Source organism: Neoarius graeffei, chromosome 15 (genome assembly GCF_027579695.1).
Source record: "Neoarius graeffei isolate fNeoGra1 chromosome 15, fNeoGra1.pri, whole genome shotgun sequence".
Lineage (NCBI taxonomy): Eukaryota > Metazoa > Chordata > Actinopteri > Siluriformes > Ariidae > Neoarius > Neoarius graeffei.
In genome coordinates this window covers 15,586,820-15,609,991 of record NC_083583.1, presented here as the reverse complement: position 1 = coordinate 15,609,991, position 23,172 = coordinate 15,586,820, and the positions used below count along the sequence as shown (strand labels likewise).

The following is a 23,172-nucleotide window of genomic DNA, read 5'->3' as shown; positions in this document are numbered from 1 at the left end:
AATGCAATTTAAATGTTTTAATTTGGCTTGTCTAGTAGCCTGCAGTTTAGCCTCTTTTTTTACTTCTATGAAAAGTGTTCACGGAAATGAGACTGAAATGACGTCTATTTAAATGTGAAAAACAAAAGCCTCTAGTTTTAAACAGAATTTTGAAATAAATACGCTTTATATGAATGAACATTTGGTCTTCAAAAAACTTTTTCCCCAAAGATGAACTTGGGGGGGGGGGGGGGGGGGGGGGTCGTCTTACATTCAGGGTCGTCTTATATTTGGGCCAATACGGTATTATAGCATTTTTCACAGATTACTACAGTCATTTCACCGGTTTGTTGACATTGTAAGCGGAAATGATTGTCAAACGTTTTGTATCAAGGTTTTATTTACTGAATTTGCAAAAAAAAAAATTTTTTTAAATGCTCCGTTTCAAAATCCAGTGAATGTGGATAGAACAAAACAGTTATTCCACTCAATCTCGTCATAGATGGCTTATAGCCTACTCGGTGCTACGCACTTCGTCAGCTAACAGCTCATGTACAACTTGATTTCGTGGAATACCTTAATTAGTGGATGCTCACTACAGCCAAGACTCCTTTTAAGAATGCATATAAAAACGGTTAATATTTTTCATTCGGCTTTGAGAGACTAGTGTTCTTTTGTATTGCTGTTTTTCCACAGCTTTGAATATCTAAAAAATAAAAAAACAAAGACAAAACCGTACACCACCTTTAAAAGTAGGGATTGATTGCTAGCACTCTACTAAAAAGAGTCAAATCCCTGTGAGAGCGCTTTGGCCTTGCTAGGTAAAGCCACTCCTGTTCCCTGGCTGAACAAACAGAAGCTCTTGTAGCTTTTAAGTGGTCAGGACGGTTAACCCTAATCCCAGTGAAAACCATTTAACACAAACCACTTAGGCACGGGCTTTCAAAAAAAAAAAAAATCCGCTCCAAGTCTTTGTAGTGTCCAGGGAAAGAAAAGCGACAGCACATCCATCTCGAAGGGCAGCAGGAGGGCTGTGGCTGCCGAGAGGTTTATTTTGCAGTTGTGCGTGTGTGAATTAAACCTGCTCTGGTGAGTTTACCCCACACAGAGAGCACAAGGCCCAGGACTGATGGTTCAGTTTCACGCACAGTAAAAGCAAGTTGTGGGGAACAGGCACTAAATTCCACTGAAAGTGGAAATGTTTTGGGGCTGGTGATTATTTCGACAAAACAAAATAAAAGGCTGTCAGTGCATTCCTAACATTTTTACAGTAGTGCATCTTATTCATTTGGCTCAGGAGCGAGTGGACATGAAGGACCCGAGCACTAAATCAGAGTAGGGTTATTCATTGGGTCATTTAACATTAACAAATTGGATGATGCATCACTTAAAAGTAGACAATTTGTTAACAGTGAAAAGTGCTTAAAGGAACAGTCCACTGTACTTCCGTAATGAAATATGTTCTTCTCTGAATTGAGACGAGCTGATCCGTACCTCTCCGAGCTTTGCGCGACCTCCCAGTCAGTCAGACGCGCTGTCACTCCTGTTAGCAATGTAGCTAGGCTCAGCATGGCCAATGGTATTTTTTTGGGGCTGTAGTTAGATGCAACCAAACTCTTCCACGTTTTTCCTGTTTACATAGGTTTATATGACCAGTGACATGAAACAAGTTCAGTTACACAAATTGAAACGTGGCGATTTTCTATGCTATGGAAAGTCCGCACTATAATGACAGGCGTACTAACACCTTCTGCGCGCTTCGACAGCGCATTGATACCTTCACTCGGAGTTGTACCATTTTTTTTTTTTAAGACAGGGCGGACGGACCAGGGCATTCGCCCGCCTGGCCGTGCCCGACGAGTAGCGCTCTCGGCCGGCTTGGGAGGCAGACGGCAGCCCGTCCTGGAAGTGTGGTTTTACCATGGGCCTCATGCGGAAAAATGACAAAGTCCCAATTTTACCATGGGGCTCGAGTTGTACCATTTTTTTTTTTAAGACAGGGCGGACGGACCAGGGCATTCGCCCACCTGGCTGTGCCCGAAGAGGAGAGAAGGTATCAATGCGCTGTCGAAGCGCGCAGAAGGTGTTAGTACGCCTGTCATTATAGTGCGGACTTTCCATAGCATAGAAAATCGCCACGTTTCAATTTGTGTAACTGAACTTTGTGTCATGTCACTGGTCATATAAACCTATGTAAACAGGAAAAACGTGGAAGAGTTTGGTCGCATCTAACTACAGCCCCAAAAAATACCGTTGGCCATGCTGAGCCTAGCTACATTGCTAACAGGAGTGACAGCGCGTCTGACTGACTGGGAGGTCGCGCAAAGCTCGGAGAGGTACGGAGCAGCTCGTCTCAATTCAGAGAACAACACATTTCATTATGGAAGTACGGTGGACTATTCCTTTAAAAAGAGTTCAATTTGGCTGAGAAGGCTGTAACAGGATTTTCTTAAAATTTAGCAAGCTGTAGTCTAGCTTCGGGAGAACTCTGCTTTCCGTGGAGTTACAGCCAACATGCTTAAGAATACATCAGAGCCCAAAGGTCCAGGCCCAGATGCAAAATGACAGCAATAATAGCCGGTCCAGTACCTCTGGCTGATTTAAACCTCTGGCATGCATGGACATGCTGTACGCAGGGACTGTAAATAATATTACTTCCATAAAATGATATGAACCAAACTTCCTTGAACAAATAAATTCTCTTGCAGTCTGGATCTATAAATAATCGAAAGACTCCTGCTCATGACTAGAAGAAAAATCTCCACAAACTAACAGCGTTTCTTAGGTTCATATTTCATGCATGATAACACCACCAAAAATAAAGGTGTATTTGTCTTGCTTTTGAATGCATTGAATTTTCATTCGAGCTGCCTGTCGAGTCCATCATTCAATCCAGTGCTTAAAATTAAGACAAACATCTTTATATTGTATGCAAAAAAAAAAAAAAGTTAAACCATCTAAATAGTTTCAGGCTCCGTGAACCTGGACTCCTTCGCTGCTGTTTATCAGAAGCAGATGCTGCTTGGGGCCTGGGTGAGAGTGAATCCTGCTGTAAAAAGTCAGAGCGAGGCTGGGAGTAATTCAGACACACTGCTGTGGACTGGAGGTGGTGGTGGTGGGGGATGATTCAGTGGAGAGAGTGTGCATCCTCTCAACTGTGGCCTCTGAGCGAATGCAGAGCTGTGCTTTAACACCACAGGAAGCAGCTGCATGGAGTTTAGTGCTCACTTAGTAACCTAGCCAGCGTGCACGTTTGCAAATCACATTGAGGGAAAACAAAGGCGCTGTTGTGAGCTACTCGCTGAGGACACGGGGGCTAATCCCAATACCATGGAGTCATTTAGGAGTTATGGAGCGGAGGAGGCATCCCCATGGTTGTTACATGCTTATCTGTTCTCCTTAAAAGGTCAGAAGAGATCTTATCCACCCCTCTTCTGAGTCAAATGTTAAGTTTTCACTTTTTTAATCATTATTTTAAAAAGGAGGGGGAAAAAGTGCATTTCTTTTTTGTTATTTACTCATTTCCCCACTTGGTCAAAGATGTCATTTTCGGCATCCATAGGCTGTTCTTTGTATGGAAAAGTGGATTAGGATTCACAAACACAGTTGACCCCAGAATTATTGCCACCCATCATGAAAATCAACATGCATGTATATTGTACACAGTACGTATTCTGCGACAGTAGCTGTTCTGGATCAGACAGGCTAGCCTTTGCTCCCCATGTGCATCAATGAGCCTCTGCCACACACAATCCTGTCACTGGTTGTCCTTCCTTGGACCACATTTGGTAGGTATTAATGATTACGCATCAGGAACACCCAACAAGGTGTGCCGTTTTGGAGATGCTCTGACCCAGTCATCTCTCCATCACAATCCAGCCCTCATTAAAGTCGTTCACATCCTTACGCTTGCCCATTTTTCCTGCTTCCAACACACTAATTTCAAGAACTGCCTGTTCTCTTGCTGTCTGTAATGAGATAGGGCCTCTGCATGCTCTTGCGACAAAGCTTTTGCAGACAGTTGTAATTTATCGTTGAGCGGGGAGTAATAGGCGTGCGCGATGTTATTCACCACAACAACGCAAGGGGGCGCGAAGTCGCGAAATCGCTAGGAGTAGTTGGTGGGTGTGGTTAGTGGAGTGTTTATCCTCCGGTTACTTATAATGACTAGAACTGGAGTCGTATAGATGTACGTACTTCCTCACTTCCTCGATCAACCGCTCTTCGTGCTGCTCCATCTTCGCTCGTGTTTTTAAAAATGGCGGTCGTGAAAACAAACCAAACCGGGAAAGTAGGGAAGCGGAAGTGCGTGTACAGTGGATGTAGAGTGGACCAATCGGAGCCCTCTTGTCTGCGAGGCTTCTGCGGTGGTCACAATTTTTGGGAGGTGCGCGCAGAGCGTCTGCGAAGGGGGAGGGGCTACACAGACGCCATCTGCGACGCCATCTGCGAGGACTGCGTTGTCAGCATAAATTGGCCTTTAATCAATGCTATTCACTTCACCTGTCAGTGGTTTTAAAATGTTATGGCTGATCAGTGTACATACAATAGGGTGTCCCATATGAGTTTCTTTACATTTTTACAGACCATGATGTATCTGAGCAAGGATGAAAGAATCGTCCGAGTCACAGGAAATAAAAGTGAAAGAACATATTGAGCAAGTTCTAGAAATAAAACCTTTTGTTTGCATTTCTCCCAAGATGTTTAACTTATGGCATATCCTGTAGGCATAAAAAAAACATTACACATTATATCATCGTTTTATTTTAACTCTCTCTCTCTCTCTCTCTCTCTCTATACACCCCCCAGGATAAAATCTGTCAGGTATAAAACCTGACAGGATAAAATCGGTCAGCTATAGTTTAGGCTACCTGTTTGGAGGTAAAACTTGCTGCGAGATGGCACGTGGATTTTATGCTCAGGAGGCACTTCAGGTGATTCAGGACAGCGATTCAATTCAATCTCGAGAACTGCGACACTGATGAGCGGTGCCATTTTGAACTACGACTCGATCTAGCCGAAGATCAACTCAAGTAAGTGTAAATGTTTAGTCTATTTCTCATGAGCATACTGGTTGATATGCATAACCTTTGCGTGCTTGAGGAGCAAAATAAAATGTGCCCCGTCACTTGTTTGCTCGCTTTTCTTCTTCCTCTTTTTCTGCCACTCTAATGATTTTGGCATGCTCTGGTCTTGTCTCGTCGTCAATTTCAACAAATCTGAGCAGCATTTTCAGCGTCAGATGACTTTGTATTCAGCACAAGTTCAGCTACAATAATATCTATGTAGTATGTATATCATGATTGTACTTTTTTAAAAAATAACAAATGAAGCTGTTGTAAAAAGCAGTTTTAGAACTGTGCTGGAATGTGTGGAAAAAAGCATTACCTTACCCATTATGACGAACCGTTTTGATCACTTGACCTGATGGGATTAGGAGTTGGCAGTGGGAGGGGTTTACACTCTTCTCATTGAATGGATTTTTTTTTTTTACTCTCATCATTGAATACCCCTCCCACTACCAACCCTTTATCCCAAAACAACAGAACATACATTTTTTGTGACGGCCAATTAATTGTCCGAATCAATGGAGCGGATTTAAGTTTGTGCTTGATCCATTCCTGAGACTGAACAGAATCACCTCAAGTGATCAAAATGGTTCATCACAATGGGTAAGGTCATGTTTTTTCCACACATTCCACCACAGTTCTAAAACTGCTTTTTACACCATCTTCATTAATCTGTTATTTTTTGAAATACAATAGTGATATACATACTACATAGATGTAGTAACTGAACCTGTCAAAAAAAAAAAGTCAAAGTACCTCTCACACCAGAATCTGGTCCTCCCAGGCAGTCTCCTGTCCCGATACTAACCAGCTCTTTAGGCGTATAGGTGCGGCACTAATCTCAGTTTCGATAGCCCTCAGCCTCTTGCCTATACAGCTAGGGTTTGGGGGCGGGCTAGTTCTCTGGTAACCATGAGAGTTTGACTTCCCCACTTACATCTGTATTGCAGCGTGCCTTGCCAGACGGTAGTACATACCATTTTTATGACCGTTTTTGATATGACCTGACCACGAGTAGAACTCGCAATCTCCCAATCGGGAGGCGGACATGCTAACTACTAGGCCAACTCGCGGTAGCTGAACTAGACCCTGAAGCCGCCGCCAGGCGCCGCTAAAACCGCCATTTAGAATTTGAGCCGCCGCCAGCCAATAATTTTGTAAGCCAATTTGAGCCGCTATCTAATAAAATTTGGCTGAGCCACTAAGAATTGTGTACATCAAATAATGGGTTTATCCACATCATGAGCTACAAGAAAAGTGACACAAACATTATCAACTGTACACACTAGTAGTAACACAATAGAGATGTATAGGCATACACTGTAGAGATTTAGAACTGATATCACAGCACAGAGAGCCACCACAAGCTTGCCGTTGTGACTACCTGTCTGGCTTCCCGCCCCTCACACCGTTACCACGATACACTGGGGAACCCGGGAACCCACCCAGAGCATCAATCGACTCCGATATCGACGAGATGGCTGCATTCTTTGCCGCTGCTGAGGGGAAGTGTAAAGGTATTTTTTTTGTTTGTTTGTTTCACATACTTCGAGATTGATAAAAAAAAAAAAAAAAGTACTCCACCACTCTACTTTCATCATAGTAAGATAGCTGCCAGTCCTTCACTGGTCATTGCTAGTGAGAGTAGATAGCTAGATGCCTTCCTCGAACAATCCAGATTAGCTTATTATTAGCATTGAACGACAATCTTGCTAGATTTATATTTACAATGAAGTAAGAGACCAGGGGACCTGTGGTAATTTGCTATTTATTCCCCCCATTTGTTTGATCCATTCGCCCGGATATATGCCACACAGTGACGTCCAGTATCAGCCATTTGTAGCCATAAACATTTTGGTGGCTGCAGCAGCCATTAAGGTTTTGGCTGAGTCAGCTAGCCAGCCAATAATTTCATCAGCCAGCCATTATCCTGAAAACAAACAGCTTCGGGGTCTAAGCTGAACGTATGCTGAATACAAAAATCATATGACTTTGAAAATACTGCTTAGATTTGTTGAAACTGACAACAAAAGCAGAGCATGCCAAAATCATTAGTGCCAGAAAATACCCTCAGACCCCAAAGGGTTAAAACCACTGTATACGGGACTCTGCTCAGAGTTCTTACCGGTTAGAGCGCTCGTTATTGCTGCCCTGTAGGTCCGAGAGTGGCGTACGAGGAGCTCTCCTGCTCACACCTGAAACAAAACACACAACACAACTCTTACATATGCTGAGCCTTTCGCTAACTCACCTGACTTTACACAAACACACCAGGCAGAAAAGTGCGAGTGCGAGCTTCTTGTCTGCGTTTATGAAAATCAACAATAATTACAAATGGATGAATTGGAAATGAAGGCCCTTTGTGCTGATGAGACAATTTTCCAAAAACATGCTTTGAAGAGGAGTGGAAGAGAAAGGCACATTCACACAGATCCGTGTTTGCTGTGACTGCGTAGAAAGAAAATGAAGCACATCTTAAAAACACAGTAACGCTATTACAAAATTGAGCCTTAATAAGCATGCTGAATTACACATTATCCATATGGCCTTTTTTACTAAAAAAAAGTGTTATTGAAATCATTTCCCTCCCATTTATGATGGACTGAGTATAAATATTAAAAATATACATACAAGAAACAAATCTGCTGAAAAATTTTAGATAAAACCTGCTCCTGTCAAAGCGATTTCATACCTGGAAGAACAAACACTTCAGAGGTGGGTGTTATAGGAAAAATAATCAACAATGGCGTGGTGTGACGCAGCCCGACAAAACAGGGTTACTGTTATTACCAAGACGTTGATTATTTTTCTATAACAGTGCATTCCAAACAGTGCTTTATTCCTCTTGTATTACAGCAGTTGAAGAATAGCACTTTGTACTTTTTATTAATTAAATGCTGTGAGATGTTCCTGAAATAAGCTAGCTCCAATTTTTCTCCTAAATTTGGGTCTTGTCCAATTCCCATCCACTAGCTTGCTCTTTCCCATCACATGACCATTACCAACTGAGAAGGGTGAAGGCCAACACATGAAGCCACCCAGCTACACATTTTTCAAACTGATGCTTTTATGCTCCATCCCAGGGCAGCTTAAGGGTGTATTCAGACCAGGATAGTTCGATAGTTCACTTGCTTTGGTCCGAACCAAATGTTTATTTTTTCATTTTGGTGCGGTTCGCTTTCACACTGTACATTTTAGTAAGCGGACCAAAATCTGTCAACAAAGCCACGCGCCCTGAGGTCGTTCAGCTATTGGTCAGAGACGACACGCGCACAAAGCGTTAAGTTCAAAAGTAGTCATGGAGGCTTTCCGTGCTGTTATTCTTTTTAAATGTCATCAAAGCTATATGTTTTTTCCAGTTCTTACTGTTTTAACAATTGTGCGATTACTATGCTGTTGTACAAGTAATTTATCAACGACGACGACAAAGTGCAAGGCGGCTACGGAGGATAGCGCTGATGAGCGCACATCATGTTGTGACAGTTCTGGCTCTTCACGCAAGACGGAGGAGGTATGTGTCGGGATATTCGCCTTATCCATCGTAATAGATGAATTTCTTTTTTGCGTCGCTAGTACCGCCACTTTTTGAAAGAATGTCCCTGATTTTAATGTAGGTCTGACGGGGTTTCTTCACTTTTAGCCGACATTGTTCTGGGGAGCGCGTGAACCCCTTCTCCTTCATTTTCTCACTGAATACAGCAAACACGTCGGCATTTTTGTGTGTTCTCTCCAAAAGCTCAGATATGTGGACATCTGCCCATATATCCACAAGGGTGTGCGTTTCTTCCTCGGCCCACGTTTGCCCCCTACTCATTTTTTGTACTCTGTAGTCTAGCCTACCACTGGTCTGAATGACTGAACGACTGTTGTAAGGTTCCCTTGACAACCGAAACAGTGTTTGCACTTTGCGGTGGAGTGTCAAGACTCCGTTTCCCATAATGCTCGACAAACGACGGAAGCTCCCGAGGTACAAAAAAGCAAAACTGTCGCATTAGGTCCGGTCTGCTTTCACACCTCCAAAAGATCCGCACCAGGGTTCCTTTGGTCCGGACCGAGTCCGACCTTGCAGCTCGGTCTCGGTCCGCTTGTTTGGTCCGGACCAGAGTTCGGTGTTTTGTATTCAGACCAACCCAAAAGGTCCGGACCAAGGGAAATTTGGTTCGTTTGGTCCGGACCAAACAACGTAGGTGTGAATACGCCATAAAACACTCGAGAGAAAAGCACTGTCCACCATTTTTGGCATGAACGAGCTCGCAGTTGCCCATGATTGACTTATTGTGATATTGGGGGGGGGGGGGGGGGGGGGGGGGGGGTAAAAGCCAACCTTTACCTTGACCTGTTACTATAGAAACGTTAATTTACATTAATGAGTGCATTAACCAGACACTGTGATTTGCACCTGTCAAAGGAAAATAATCAACATCTGACCTCGTGCAGCAGGAGCGAGTAGCCACTCTCGTGAGTCTTTATGGTGTATGACATCACGCCGTTAACATGACAACTTTTATTACACATGTCTTTGTGACAATAGTACATGTGTGCTTTTGCAATTTTACTAATGACCAAACAAATTTTGTATCAAACTCAGGGAATCAGCAACAGAGGTGCTGGAAATACTTAAGCAAGCCGACATCAGTGAAACAATGAGCTGGACGAGGCGTTTTGAGTGGCGTTTGTGTATCAAAAGGGGCAGAACCTTCCCATGACATTAAAGGAGAGACGCAGAGCCATGGCCTCACTTTGTTTATAAATGCCTTGAGACCTCAAGAATGGCACAGGAATAGTTTTAAGCGTTAACAATAAATCGAATATAGTCATTTTTACAATTAAAATGATTCATATAGGTAGCGGTCTGAGTGAATGAGCTTGACATCTGTGACGTCACAGCAGGAAGTCTATCGGTCTCATCGCCATTTCCGCTATACTAAAACACAGCGCTGACTGCAACTCCGATCCTCCATTTTGAGCTAATTTATCGCCATGCCACGTAGATGTGTTGCTGGACGGTGCAGCAACACGACAGAAGGTGGATTTACGTTGCATTTGTGGCCCAAGAATGTTCAAACTGCAAAGATTTGGACGCGTTTTGCGAGAAGTTCACAGGCACATTGGGCGCCTACGAAGTGGTCTCTCCTCTGCTCTGCACATTTTACTGAAGATTCGTACGAGACCTCTGATCTGTTGAGGAGTGTTGGCTATAACAATAGGCCACAAGAAGCGAGAACACAGACGGGTAAGCTGCGACTCTCATTTGGATACAAAATAGCAAACACCACCACTCGTTTACCTGCATTTAGATTAATACATGTAACTTGTATTGTATGTTTAAGTTAGCGGTATAAGATTATTTAATTTGCTTCAGAACGTGATTGTCTCGGTTCATCTGATTATTTAATGAGCCTTTTACGTTTTATCAGTGAAAATGCATGCATGTACATGTATGTTGCACAAATTATAACACCAATCCTGTTTTAATGAGGGTCAAACCACAATCAATGAAGTCAAATCAGTCTTAGTTGAGCAAGTCGGTAACGTGATTTCTTACTTTCACCATAAATTTATTTATATGACGTTGGTCTATAGCTGTCAAAGGCCTCGGCCTGAAAACCGGTTACCGCTGTGACGTCACACGCTCAGGGCTGGCTGGCTCAGCGGGGCAACTCGAATGCCAACTTTTCGGTCGATTTTAACTCTCAAAAAAAAAATAAATTTATATATATAAAAATTTTTGCAGCATACAAGAGGTCAAGGATGGAGATACTATCCACTCAGAAATGTATTTAAAAATAAAAGGTTCTGCGCATCTTTAAGCTTGCTGAAGCTTTGAGGGTCTCTGCTGCTGACTGCAAATATGCACATACACCTTGTAACAAAAACGTGTGTAACATGTCCCGATGTTGACCGTGCAAGGAGTGTTACTCCTAGCTCACGAGTGTTACTGTTCACTCCTACTGCACATGCATGACTTTACCATGCTCTATCTTTGCAACAGGAACAGACCTGGAGCTTTCTGATCACACCTTGCATCTGGAACTTTTTTTGGGGGGGTGGGTGGGGGGTTAGAACATAATATACCAAGTTAAAAATAAATTGGATATTTCATATAAATAAAAAAAATAATAAATGTGCCGTTATCATGCATTAATGAAAGTGGCTGAAATTGTGCCAAGTATGAGAGCAGGCCTACTCCAAACCCATCAGGCATGAAGCAGGAGATGAGCTCGTACTTTGCCTTGGAACTGCAGAGGTTAATGATGTGCCACTGGAGAAGCTTGCAGGCCATGCTGAACCCACACCCACACACACACACGGCTGTTAGTTGGAGAGACGCATGCTGGCAGGGATGAATCATCTGACATCATGCAAGAATGTGCACTGACACAAAGACAGGTGCAGAACCAAAGGGCTTAGACATAAAGGGGAAGACCAGCCGGATGAGAAACTTAACGGAGTGGCACTCGCTGTTTGGCTCACATCAGTGCAGACAGAAAGTAACAGCTGAATGACTGACTAGTCAAATGAAATGCTTTTGCAAAAAAGTTTTTTTTTTTTTTTTAAATTTCAGAGTTGTACAGTTGCTGGGTGATGAAACGACGTCCTTTTGTATCGTCTTGCTCCGAAAATACCTTCAGAACGGCCCTCGCAATTTGAGATCTTTCAGTTTGGCTTAGTTTTAGCTGGTGCCCCTTGAATGCCTTGGCCCCTGGGTGCATGGAATGAGGAGATGGAATAGAGGAAAGGCAGCCTTACTGTACTTCTCCTCCTTGCACCTCTGCAGGATCTCTAAGCTTCTCTGATGCACAGGGTGATGCAGAAAACTAAAACTATCCACACTTTTCAAAACTGCACATGGAGCGGCAGCGTCATGCCCTTGGGATGCACAAGAGAGAGAAGGGAGAGATACAGAAGAGACAGATTAAACAGGGAGAAATCAGATGCGCAATTTACTAGAGAATCATCTGCAAAGCTTCAAACACAGAGAGAGAGAGAGAGATACAAACTGTAGATATCTAAGCATTCAGGCATTCAGAGTCTTCTCACTGGTGCACTCGCAGTCCTCTTAACCCAACTGCTATTTCAGTGAGAATGATGTCACCTGTAATCATTTCCCTTTCCCCCGCCCCCTCTCTCCTCCAGGAAGGTGAAATATTGTCTTTGAGAGTCGTTTCATTAAATAAAATTAAAATGAAGAGCAGTTCTTTCCTGCATGCGTCATACTGGACCCATTGATCTTTGGAGAAACACAAGGCTCATTCAAAAAGCAGTGATAGAGGAGGGGTTGTGTACATCTCCGAAGGTGAAAAGGTTGGGTCTGATCAGGGCATCTAAGAGGCAGCATTACTCATTTAAACTAAAGCCTGATGACTTCTGCAGTCAAGCAAATGGCCCTCTTCACCTCTACCGCTCGGTTAAGTACGATATATCATCTCGGTGAAGTAACAGGATCAAAGCTGACTGTGCTATAAGCTTTTACTGGCAGCAGAGTAAAAGGGAAAAAAAGATGCTAAAGACGATCTAAAAATAGAAGAAAAATGTTAAAAAGCTGCTAGGCAGGACTACTGAGCAAGTGCAGAAGCTGAGCTGGCTTGCACGCACGCACACACACCATAACATACACAACGTACTGATGGCACTTGTGTAAAATGATAAATATTACAAGCATTGTTGTACAATAAACCCAAAGATTCAGATTAACATAGTAATAACCTAAATATAAACCATGTTGTATTTCTAGTCAAAGAAAATTGTCAAGATTCATGCAAGTAACAGACAAAATCATCATAATACTTTTAAAACTAAGGTTCGGAAACGGACATTGATATTTTTTGTAAACATCCACCAATCAATCAATCAATATTTATTCAATAATGACATACTTTTTATCCACTTACAATCCATGAAACAGGTTCCCGAGTTCCTGTCATCACTTGTGCCATAAGTGCTATAAAACAGACGTTCCTTTCACCAGACTCCTCCCCGCCGAAGTTAATCAGACAGAAATACATGTTACAGAAAAACCACCACTCGAACCCCTCCATCCTGAAGACTTTCAAAAGATATTAGAGTCAGATTTTAACTGTGCTGAAAATTTTAATGGAACAATTTTGAGGAGAGGAAAAAAAAAAAAAGCTTAAATGCACGAGACCGTTGTGCAAACGTAGCTAACGATGCATAGATCCATATAAGTCACTCTGAGGTGGTGTTTACATTAGACCGTATCAGCGGATCATCAGATTAACGTTTTTAAAACAATTCGCGTGCACACAGCAACGCCAATGCACGGATACGCTAATCACATGACTAATTAGACGGCACGCAAGTTGAAATGTGTAAGTAACCTCAGTACGGCTCATCGCTTCCTCCTCAGCGGCTGCGCTCCAAATCACTCCGCCCTGAACAGCGAGTGCCCTCTGGAGGGTGCGCACTCCGGCCCTGCGCAGCTCACAGAGCGCGCAAGTGAAGCGCACGAGCAGTGATTCGGGACTGAGCCGCTGTGTGTGTGATCCCAGTGCATATCGGGCATGCGCAAGTCACTCACCACTTGCAAGTGGAAGGATGGCAAGCCTAAAGACAATCATAACTACACAATGGGCAGTATTTGCATCATTATTTGCAGTATTTTCATACTTTTATACTCTTTAATGAAAAGCAAAAAGGTCATACAAGGCGGAAACAATAGCAGGAAGTGAAGTCCGCGCCGTTTTTCAGCAGTCGTGTCACATGACCAACGCCAGCGAATCAGGAAGGTGGATGTCACAGTGACGTTGTCCAATGACGACGTCAGCTAGAGCTCAGCACTGCGCATCCTCGTTCCTCAATGTTTACACAGCACCGGATCAGATACGAACTGGGTTGAATACGTGGGCCCTGGCGGATTCAAGTTGTTCCGCCTGTGGAGTCGTTTCCCGGCGTTTTAATGTGCACGGACAGTGCATCCACGATGAAAACGAGACGGATACGGTCTAATGTAAACACCACCTGAGACGATGGTCGCCGATCAGTTTTTCTGAACTACATTTTATGAATCTGAGCAACTCGGACACTGGTGTTGAACATAATGCTTAACTCAAGCTTAGCGTAGTTGTAGTGATTTGTTTTTAATTGAAGTCTACATGCCCCTTCAGTCATCTTTCATGTAATGCTCAATGCTGAAAACAGCCACACGTACCGTTTTTGTTCCCTTTGCACTTACGCTCAAAGATCTCTAGAAAAATCCCTAACGCATACCTTCTACGTGCTCTCCCACACACTGCTAATTCTACAGTGAAAGTGTCACTCGCTGAATACCGTGCGACTACCATCTGACAAACATCTACCGTTCGTACCTTGTCCACTAAAACAAATAACTCACCACTCTTCTTTTCAGTATGTCTCTTCCCCGCCTCCCTGAAGGCCACCACAGCTCTGCAGTAAGCGCGCAGCACGGCCCAACGGAACGTAGCCACTGGGTCGATGCCGATCAGGCCACCGATGAAGGCGTTTCTGCTGCTCTTCAGCAGAGCAACGATATCTGGCCGCATGTGGTCCGTGTTCTTCTCCCTGAAGTCCTGAGTGTGGAGGAAGCGAGAGATTTGCTGAATTAACCATTTATTGGTGTTTAAAAGCAAAAGGAATTTCTTCTCAGATATGAAAACTTGTGCCAATAGCTTTCTCTAATAAACGTAAAAAAAAAAAAGCCTACATTACACATGTTGAGTAACAAGAGTAAAATATGATGCAAAGTGCTGTTATAGGAAAATAAAATCAACAGTGATGTGGGGTGAGGTCCCAGAGTTGATTATTTTCCAATAACACGCATCAGTTCTCTTATACCACAGTAATTTGTGTCCTTTTCTTAAAAATTTATCGCATCATCTGTTTGTCGGGACATGGAAACGACATTTTCGTTTTATTAGGGGAAATAAAGTCCATCCATCCATCATCCGTAACCGCTCATCCTGTTAATTAAGCAAATAAATGCATTTTATCATATTGCTGAGAAACCACAAAGACCTCCCTCCTTTTTTAAATCCGTTTATTTGGAGTGACTGACATACCCAAGTCCCTGTGCAAGTTGTGATAGTAATTGCCACATTCTGCTATTATAGAAAATTAATCAAACACCTTTTTCAGAATTGAGAATTCAAAGGATATATGGTAAATCACTGCTGTCTGTAAATATGGGGTGAGGGGTGGGAGTGGACCATGAAGAGCGATGGATGGACGGATGGATGTTGGAGTCAGACCGCAACAATAGAACGAGATTCAGATTGTACCTCAGGGAGTGCTAACAGAACAGTTAAAAACAAAATTCCTCAACAAAAACAATTCAGAACAAACATTAAAACCAGAGAACCGTAAGGTGCCATGTGTAATTAGAATAAAATAAACAGATAAAAGTGCAATAAGCCAGGCAGCAAGAGTATGCAAACAAAACGGAAATAAACTTCAACAATTAAGTGCATATGTACAAGTGAGTAGGATCAAGGAAGGCAGTAACGGAACCAGGGGCATATTCGTCAGTTTCACAGCTTGAGGGAAGAAGCCGTTTTTCAGTCCTGTGGTGTGTTAAAGGATATATTATTTACTAGCTTAAGGTCGGTCCGTATCGTGAAATACCATGACCGAGGTCTTGAAAATACTGACAGAGGCCTCTAGGCCGAGGTCAGTATTTTCAAAGTCGAGGTCACGGTATTTCACGATACGGACTGACCTTAAGCTGGTAAATAATACTTTTTTCTTTACCAAATTCTAACAGAAAACGAGAGCGCCCAAAAGGGAAACCATATTGAGAACAAACCTGCTACAAGCTAGTCCAAAACCTGTTTGACAAGCTGTCAGCTTGGAATTTTCCAAAAATAAAAAAAAACTTGCTCTAGGCGACACAACCAGGTGCTTTCATCATAGTGAAATGAGAAAAATAAATGCTGACCAAAAAAAAAAAAAAAAATTGCTACCATGCTGTTTGTTGTGAACGAGCGAGTTGCCAAAGGTCCGTAACCAGGGTCCAGATCGCAGGATTCCGGACCACTCGTGAGCCAATCAGAGCGCACGATTTGTTGGAAACCGGACCGCGAAAAATAAAGTCCTGTATTGCCTGCCGGACAGGAGTAATTGAAAGTGATGGTGGCCTGGGTGTGTTGGATCGCGGATATCATTTGTGGCCCTACTATGACAGCGGGCCTGGTAGATGTCGTCAAGTTCAGAGAGCTGGGATCCTATGATGTTCTGTGCTGCCTTGATAATCTTTTGTAGAGACCTCCGGCCCTCCTTAGTGAAGCTGGTAAACCACGCTGTAATGCATGTGATTATACTCTCTACAGTGCACCTGTAGAAGTTGACCAGAAGGTTCCGTAGCAGACCGGCTCTCCTCAGCTTCCTCAGGAAGAAGAGCCGCTGTCGTGCCCTCCTGATGATGAAGGATGTATGCAAGTCCCAGGAGAGGTCCTCAGGTGATATTCACTCCGAGAAATTTAAAACTGAAGACCCTCTCCACTACTTCGCCTCTGATGAGCAGTTTTCCTCTTCTTCCTGAAATCCATCATGATCTCCTTTGTCTTATTATTTATGATGAGATTGTTGGTGAACACCACCATGTCAGGTTTTTCACCTCGTCCCTGTATGCTGACTCGTCGTTGTTAGTGATCAGACGAATAGTCGTATCATTTGCAAATTTCAGAATGGTGTTTGTTGTATGAACAGGCTGACGATCGTGTGTGAAGAGAGTATACAGAATGGGGCTCAAAACACAACCCTGGGGGACCCCGGTGTTCAGGGTGAGTGGGGAAGATGTTGTCAATTCTCCCATTCTGACAGACTGGGGGCGGTTGGTCAGAAAATCCAAGATCCAGTTACAGATGGTTCTGTTGAGGCCCAGTCCATGCAGTTTGTGCACTAGATGGTTGGGAATAACAGTATTAAAGGCTGAACTAAAATCCAGAAAGAGCATCCTGACATACAGTGCTCAGCGTGAGTACACCCCCTTTGAAAAGTAACATTTTAAACAATATCTCAATGAACACAAACAATTTCCAAAATGTTGACAAGACAAAGTTTAGTATAACATCTGTTTAACTTATAACGGGAAAAAGTAAGGTTAATAATATAACTTAGATTACACATTTTTCAGTTTTACTCAAATTAGGCTGGTGCAAAAATGAGTACACCCCACAACAAAAACTACTACATCTAGTACTTTGTATGGCCTCCATGATTTTTAATGACAGCACCAAGTCTTCTAGGCATGGAATGAACAAGTTGGTGACATTTTGCAACATCAATCTTTTTCCATTCTTCAACAATGACCTCTTTTAGTGACTGGATGCTGGATGGAGAGTGATGCTCAACTTGTCTCTTCAGAATTCCCCAAAGAAAATAATTTCTTTACACCACAAAGGTGAAGGCTACAAGATCATCAGCAAAGCTTTACTTATCAGTCAGAATACTGTAGCAAAAGTGGTACAAAAATTTAAGAAAGATGGAACTGCAACCATCTCGCAGAGACATCCAGGTCATCCACGGAAGTTAACACCTCGACAGGAGCGTCTTCTGATGAGAAGGGTTGAAGAAAATGGCATGCAAGTTCACTGCAATTATCTAAAGAAGTAGAAAGCCAAACTGGGGTGACTATTTCCCATGACACAATACGGCATACACTGCAGAGGAATGGCATGCATGGATGCTGTCCATGAAAGAAGCCTCTCCTAAAGCCCAGGCACAAAAAAGCCCACCTAGAGTTTGCCAGGGCCCATGCTGACAAAGATGAAGACTACTGTGACTCTATACTCTGGAGTGATGAGACCAAGATAAATGTTTTTGGAACTGATGGCTTCAAAACTGTATGGTGTCGCAAAGGTGAGGAATACAAATAAAAATGCATGGTGCCTACAGTGAAACATGGTGGTGGCAGCGTCCTTATGCAGGGCTGCATGAGTGCTGCTGGTGTCGAGGAGCTGCATTTCATTGATGGCATCATGAATTCACAGATATATTGCTCTATACTGAAAGAGAAGGTGCTACCATCACTCCGTGTCCTTGGTCATCATGCACTTTTCCAACATGACTAAACACACATCTAAGGCCACTGTTGGATTTCTGAAGAAGAACAGGGTGAAAGTGATTCAGTGGCCAAGTATGTCTCCTGATCTGAACCCAGTCGAACACCTATGGGGAATTCTGAAGAGACAAGTTGAGCATCACTCTCCATCCAGCATCCAGTCACTAAAAGAGGTCATTGTTGAAGAATGGAAAAAGATTGATGTTGCAAAATGTCACCAACTTGTTAATTCCATGCCTAGAAGACTTGGCGCTGTCATTAAAAATCATGGAGGCCATATGAAGTACTAGATGTTGTAGGTTTTGTTGTGGGGTGTACTCATTTTTGCACCACCTTAATTTGAGTAAAACTGAAAAAAATGTGGAAACTAAGTTATATTTATTAACCTTACTTTCACTTTATAAGTTAAACAGATGTTATATTAAACTTTGTCTTGTCAACATTTTGGAAATTGTTTGTGTTCATTGAGATATTGTTTAAAATGTTACTTTTCAAAGGGGGTGTACTCATTTATGCTGAGCACTGTATGAGTCAGGGCGTTCCAGACGCTCTCATGCAGCGTGGAGAGCAATACAGATTGCGTCCTCTGTTGACCTGTTTTCTTGGTATACAAACTGATGCTGATCTAGTGTGGCAGGGATGGATTGTTTTATCTGGGCCAGGATTAATCTTTCAAAGCATTTGGCTATTACTAGGGTGAGTGCAATTGGGTGATGGTCATTTAGGCAACTTGCACTTTTCTGCTTGAGAATAGGCACAATGGTTATTTTGAGGCATGCTGGAACAGCAGCATAATTCAGGGACAGGTTGAAGAGGTTAGTGAAGACATCTGCTAGTTGGTCTGTACATGCCTGAAGTACCCGCCCTGAGATGCCGTCCGGTCCAGCTGCCTTCCTTGTGTTGATATTATGCAATGCCCTCCTGACCTTATCCATGTCCAGAATCAGACCCTGATGATCTGGTGACGATTTGTCCATTGCCCTGGTATTGTTGCCTGCATCGAAGCGGGCAAAGAACCTGTTAAGGTTCTCCGCTAGTAAGGGATTGCTGCTTATAGTGTGAGGATTGTTCATCACACTATAAGCGAGATATAGTGAGATAATTCAGCTCATGTGAATCTAATGACATGATTCACCGGAGATGAAACAGTCCCCAAACCATTTCCATTCCCAAAAACAAACTCCTCATGCTGTTCAGCACAAACATCTCAATAGCCTGGACAGTTCCATCCATTTAGTTTTAATTATGTTTCATTTTCACAATACAACAGACAAAACAAAAACAGATGAGAACACTCAATGTTTAAACAAATCGTCAGCAATGATTGTGGTCGCTCAAGACCAGAATGCCTGCACGCGTGCATCAAGACTAAATCGTGATGTAATTAATAGGACACGTTCCAGCGGTATGATTGAGCTCCCTAAACAGGGACGGGCCATTTATCTTCAAGTTCAAGAAAAGTAACTACAGCTTTCTCAGAATACCTACAAACTGCCCATTTGTTTTCAAATGTGTGATTTGTGAGAAAGCATAAAAATGACTTCCCAAAGGTTCCAACAACTTTGAGCGTATGGGACAACAAAATTGCTTACAGAAACGCCAACATACACTTTAATGCAATGACGTAATATTTTCCAGCAGTGCTTATTATTTCCACCTTATGGTAAGATCTGGGTAATGGGGGGGGGGGGGGGGGGGGGGGGGGGGGGGAGTGTGTGATCTTGTTATACAGTATGTCTGGGATTGGTTTTCTGCTCGGAGCTCCTTTGAACGCTATGAAGAGTTAAGATGTGCTGTGCATACCCTCTGAAATTCTGATAATTATTTCCTCAAGTACATCATTCAAATATACATGTGCACTCAAGATGCACAACAATGTACATATCCACACACACACACCTACAAGTGCTGTGCAGAAGTCTTAAGGCCTCTGCATGCTCTTGCGACAAGGCTTTCGCAGATAGCTTTTCGCAGACGGTTGTAATTTATCGTTGAGCGGGGAGTAATAGGCGTGCGCGAGGTTATTCACCGCCACAATGCAAGGGGGCGCGAAGTCGCGAAATCGCTAGGAGTAGTTGGTGGGTGTGGTTAGTGGAGTGTTTATCCTCCGGTTACTTATAATGACTAGAACTGGAGTCGTATAGATGTACGTACTTCCTCGATCAACTACTCTTCGTGCTGCTCCATCTTCGCTCGTGTTTTTAAAAATGGCGATCGTGAAAACAAACCAAACCGGGAAAGTAGGGAAGCGGAAGTGCGTGTACAGCGGATGTAGAGTGGACCAATCAGAGCCCTCTTGTCTGCGACGCTGTCTGCGAGGCTTCTGCGGTGGTCACAATTTTTGGGAGGTGCGCGCAGAGCGTCTGCGAAGGTGGGGGGGCTACGCAGACGCTATCTGCGACACTGTCTGCGAGGACTGGGTTGTCAGCAAAAATTGGCCTTTAGGCACCCAATTCCCCCCCCATACAAACTTTGTGATAGAGTTTATGACTTCTACATTACCGAGTCAGTACAAAAACATTTTCAGAGCTCCAAACATTCGTTTTCCGGCACAAAATTAAATGCTACAGGGGGGAGGGGGTTGTATTTGAGCAGGATATTACACAAGACAGCACTTTTCAGATTAAAAAAAAGAAAACATAATGAAGGCGACTGGGTTTTGATGCAAAATGAAGTGTGACCGTTAAAGTGTCCCGAAGAACTCTGGGTGGTTCTGCAAGATGCTCAGTAAAACCTACGGTACAGCCCATTTCCTGATGAAACTGCACTCATTGGACCGGAGACTACTATTTATTTATTTTTTTTTTAAAGCAAAGGGTTGTCTCACACATTTATTATGGCTTACTGCTTATACTATGTTGAAACATTTCTTTTTCATTTCTTTTAAAGACATTTTTGGTATACAGCATTTCTTTACATGTGCCTAACACTTTTGCACAGAAATCTATATTATATGGAAACGAGTGTTTTACTGGGAAATACAGCACTCATATTTTTCATACAAGCTACATCTGAGACATTAAGCAACATTTTCCAATATCTTCATTCATGAGGAAATCAATGAACTGCTTTGATAAATTTGGGTACTTCGTTTGTGTGAATGTGTTTATCTTCTTTTGGCTGCTCCCAATTAGGGGTCGCCACAGTGGATCTTTTGTCTCAATTGCTCCTTGTCCTCCACATCCTTCTCTAACACACCTGCCACTTTCATGTCCTCTCTCACCACATCCACGTTTGGCCTTCCTCGTTTTCGTGTGCCTAGCAGCTCTATCCTCAACGTTCTCCTTCCAACATGCTCTGCATCTCTTCTCAGGATGTGCCCATACCATCTCAGTCTCATCTCTCTTAGCTTAATTCCCAAGCTCTCCACATGTGCTGTCCCTCTGACGTGCTAGTTCCTTATCCTGTCCAACCTCCCATCGCAAACCTCAACATCCATGTGACATGGGCACTGTGTGAGACGGCTGTCTCTCCAGTAGCTCTGTAGTTTTTAGCTCTTTAAACCTCTTTTTCCACCTTTTTTTTTTTACTTTCTGCTCTTCTTACAAAGACAGTGTGTTTTACTTCTATAACATGGATATTTTTTAACTTTAACACGCAACCAGGAGCCAGTTTTCTCACTTATTCGAGAAAGGAGCTGCTGGCCCTGAAAACAATGGGACGAGCCGGGATACGACACCCCATCCCGGCCGAGCTGAGGAGGAAACCCAGGGGCTGCAAAGCTGGAGCTAAGCTAAAAGCTAGGCTAGTGGACAACCGGCAGCACTACAAACCATCCATTCCCTCCGTTATCATGGGGAATGTGAACTCGCTGCAGAATAAAGTCGACGAGCTATCTGCTCTGAACAACCAGCGGATTTACCGGGAGAGCAGCTTATTTATCTTTACGGAGACATGGCTAACACATCTTGTACCGGATGCTAACGTGGACCTGCAGGGATTCACTGCTGCGAGAGCCGACAGAGACACTAACACATGCGGGAAAAGCAAAGGTGGGGGACTCATCATTTATGTTAACAACCGCTGGTGTAACCCAGGACATATCTCCGTAAAGACAGTTTTATTTTGCCCGGACTTGGAGCTTCTAGCCGTTAGCCTGCGGCCATATTATCTGCCGAGGGAGTTCAGTCACATGATCATCCATGTTTACATCCCTCCGAGGGCAGATGCAGCCGCTGCATGTGAGAGGATTCACTCTGTCACAGCAAGGCTCCAGACACAGCACCCTGAGGCATTTATGATCATTTCTGGGGACTTTAATCACGCTACTTTGGACTCTACTTTGGCTGCTTTTTACCAGGCTGTGGACTGTCCAACAAGGAACAGGACAATTGACTTGCTGTATGCTAATGTGAGGAATGCATACAGAGCCACACCCCTCCCCCCACGAGGGAAGTCTGACCACAACCTGGTTCATCTACAGACGAAATACACCCCCCTGGTTCAAAGGCAGCCTGCAACAACTAGCTCCATCAGGAGGTGGTCCCCTGAAATGGAAGATGCCCTCAGGGACTGCTATGACATCACAGACTGGGATGTGCTGCTTAGCCCACACTGAGGACATAGAGGGGCTGACACACTGTGACTGATTACCTTAACTTCTGTGCAGACGTGGTCTCCCCCGCCGGTGTTACCCTAATAACAAGCCATGGGTAACACAGGAAGTCAAAGCTGTCCTCAACAGGAAGAAGGCCACCTTCAGGAGCAGGGATAGGGAGGCGATGAAAGCAGCACAGCAGGAGGTAAAACGCTGTGTGAGGGAAGCTAAGGACAGCTACAGGAGAAAGGTGGAGCAGAAGCTGAAGGAGAACAGCATGAGGGAGGTCTGGGAAGGTGTGAAAACCATCACAGGCCACAATACAAAGACCAGAGTCGTTGAGGGGACAGTGGAGAGGGCGAATGAGTTGAATGACTTCTTCAAATCAGTTCAACCAGCCCACGTCCCCCCCACCCTCTCCCTCACTGCAGCCATCTCTCCTTCCCTCAACACACCTCCCCCCAGTCATCACAGCAGCCCCCTCCTCCCCCACCTCAACACAGACTCCTCCATGCATTACTGCAGACCAGGTCAGAGGTCAACTGAGGAAG

The 23,172-nt window shown here is 43.6% G+C and overlaps 1 protein-coding gene across 9 annotated transcripts in view; it reads right to left on the bottom strand.

The window, feature by feature from the left end:
- Positions 1-23,172, bottom strand: part of myo9aa (myosin IXAa) — a 235,602-nt gene that overhangs the window by 53,387 nt on the left and 159,043 nt on the right. For 8 of the 9 annotated variants that reach the window (XM_060940904.1, XM_060940907.1, XM_060940911.1 and 5 more), the window contains 3 exons: positions 14,401-14,596; positions 11,799-11,918; positions 7,174-7,243 (listed from right to left, as the gene is read on the bottom strand). In XM_060940904.1, coding sequence (XP_060796887.1) covers positions 7,174-7,243; positions 11,799-11,918; positions 14,401-14,596 — 386 coding nt within the window. The remainder of the gene's footprint in view (positions 1-7,173; positions 7,244-11,798; positions 11,919-14,400; positions 14,597-23,172) is intronic. The other variant, XM_060940910.1, reaches the window with a different exon arrangement.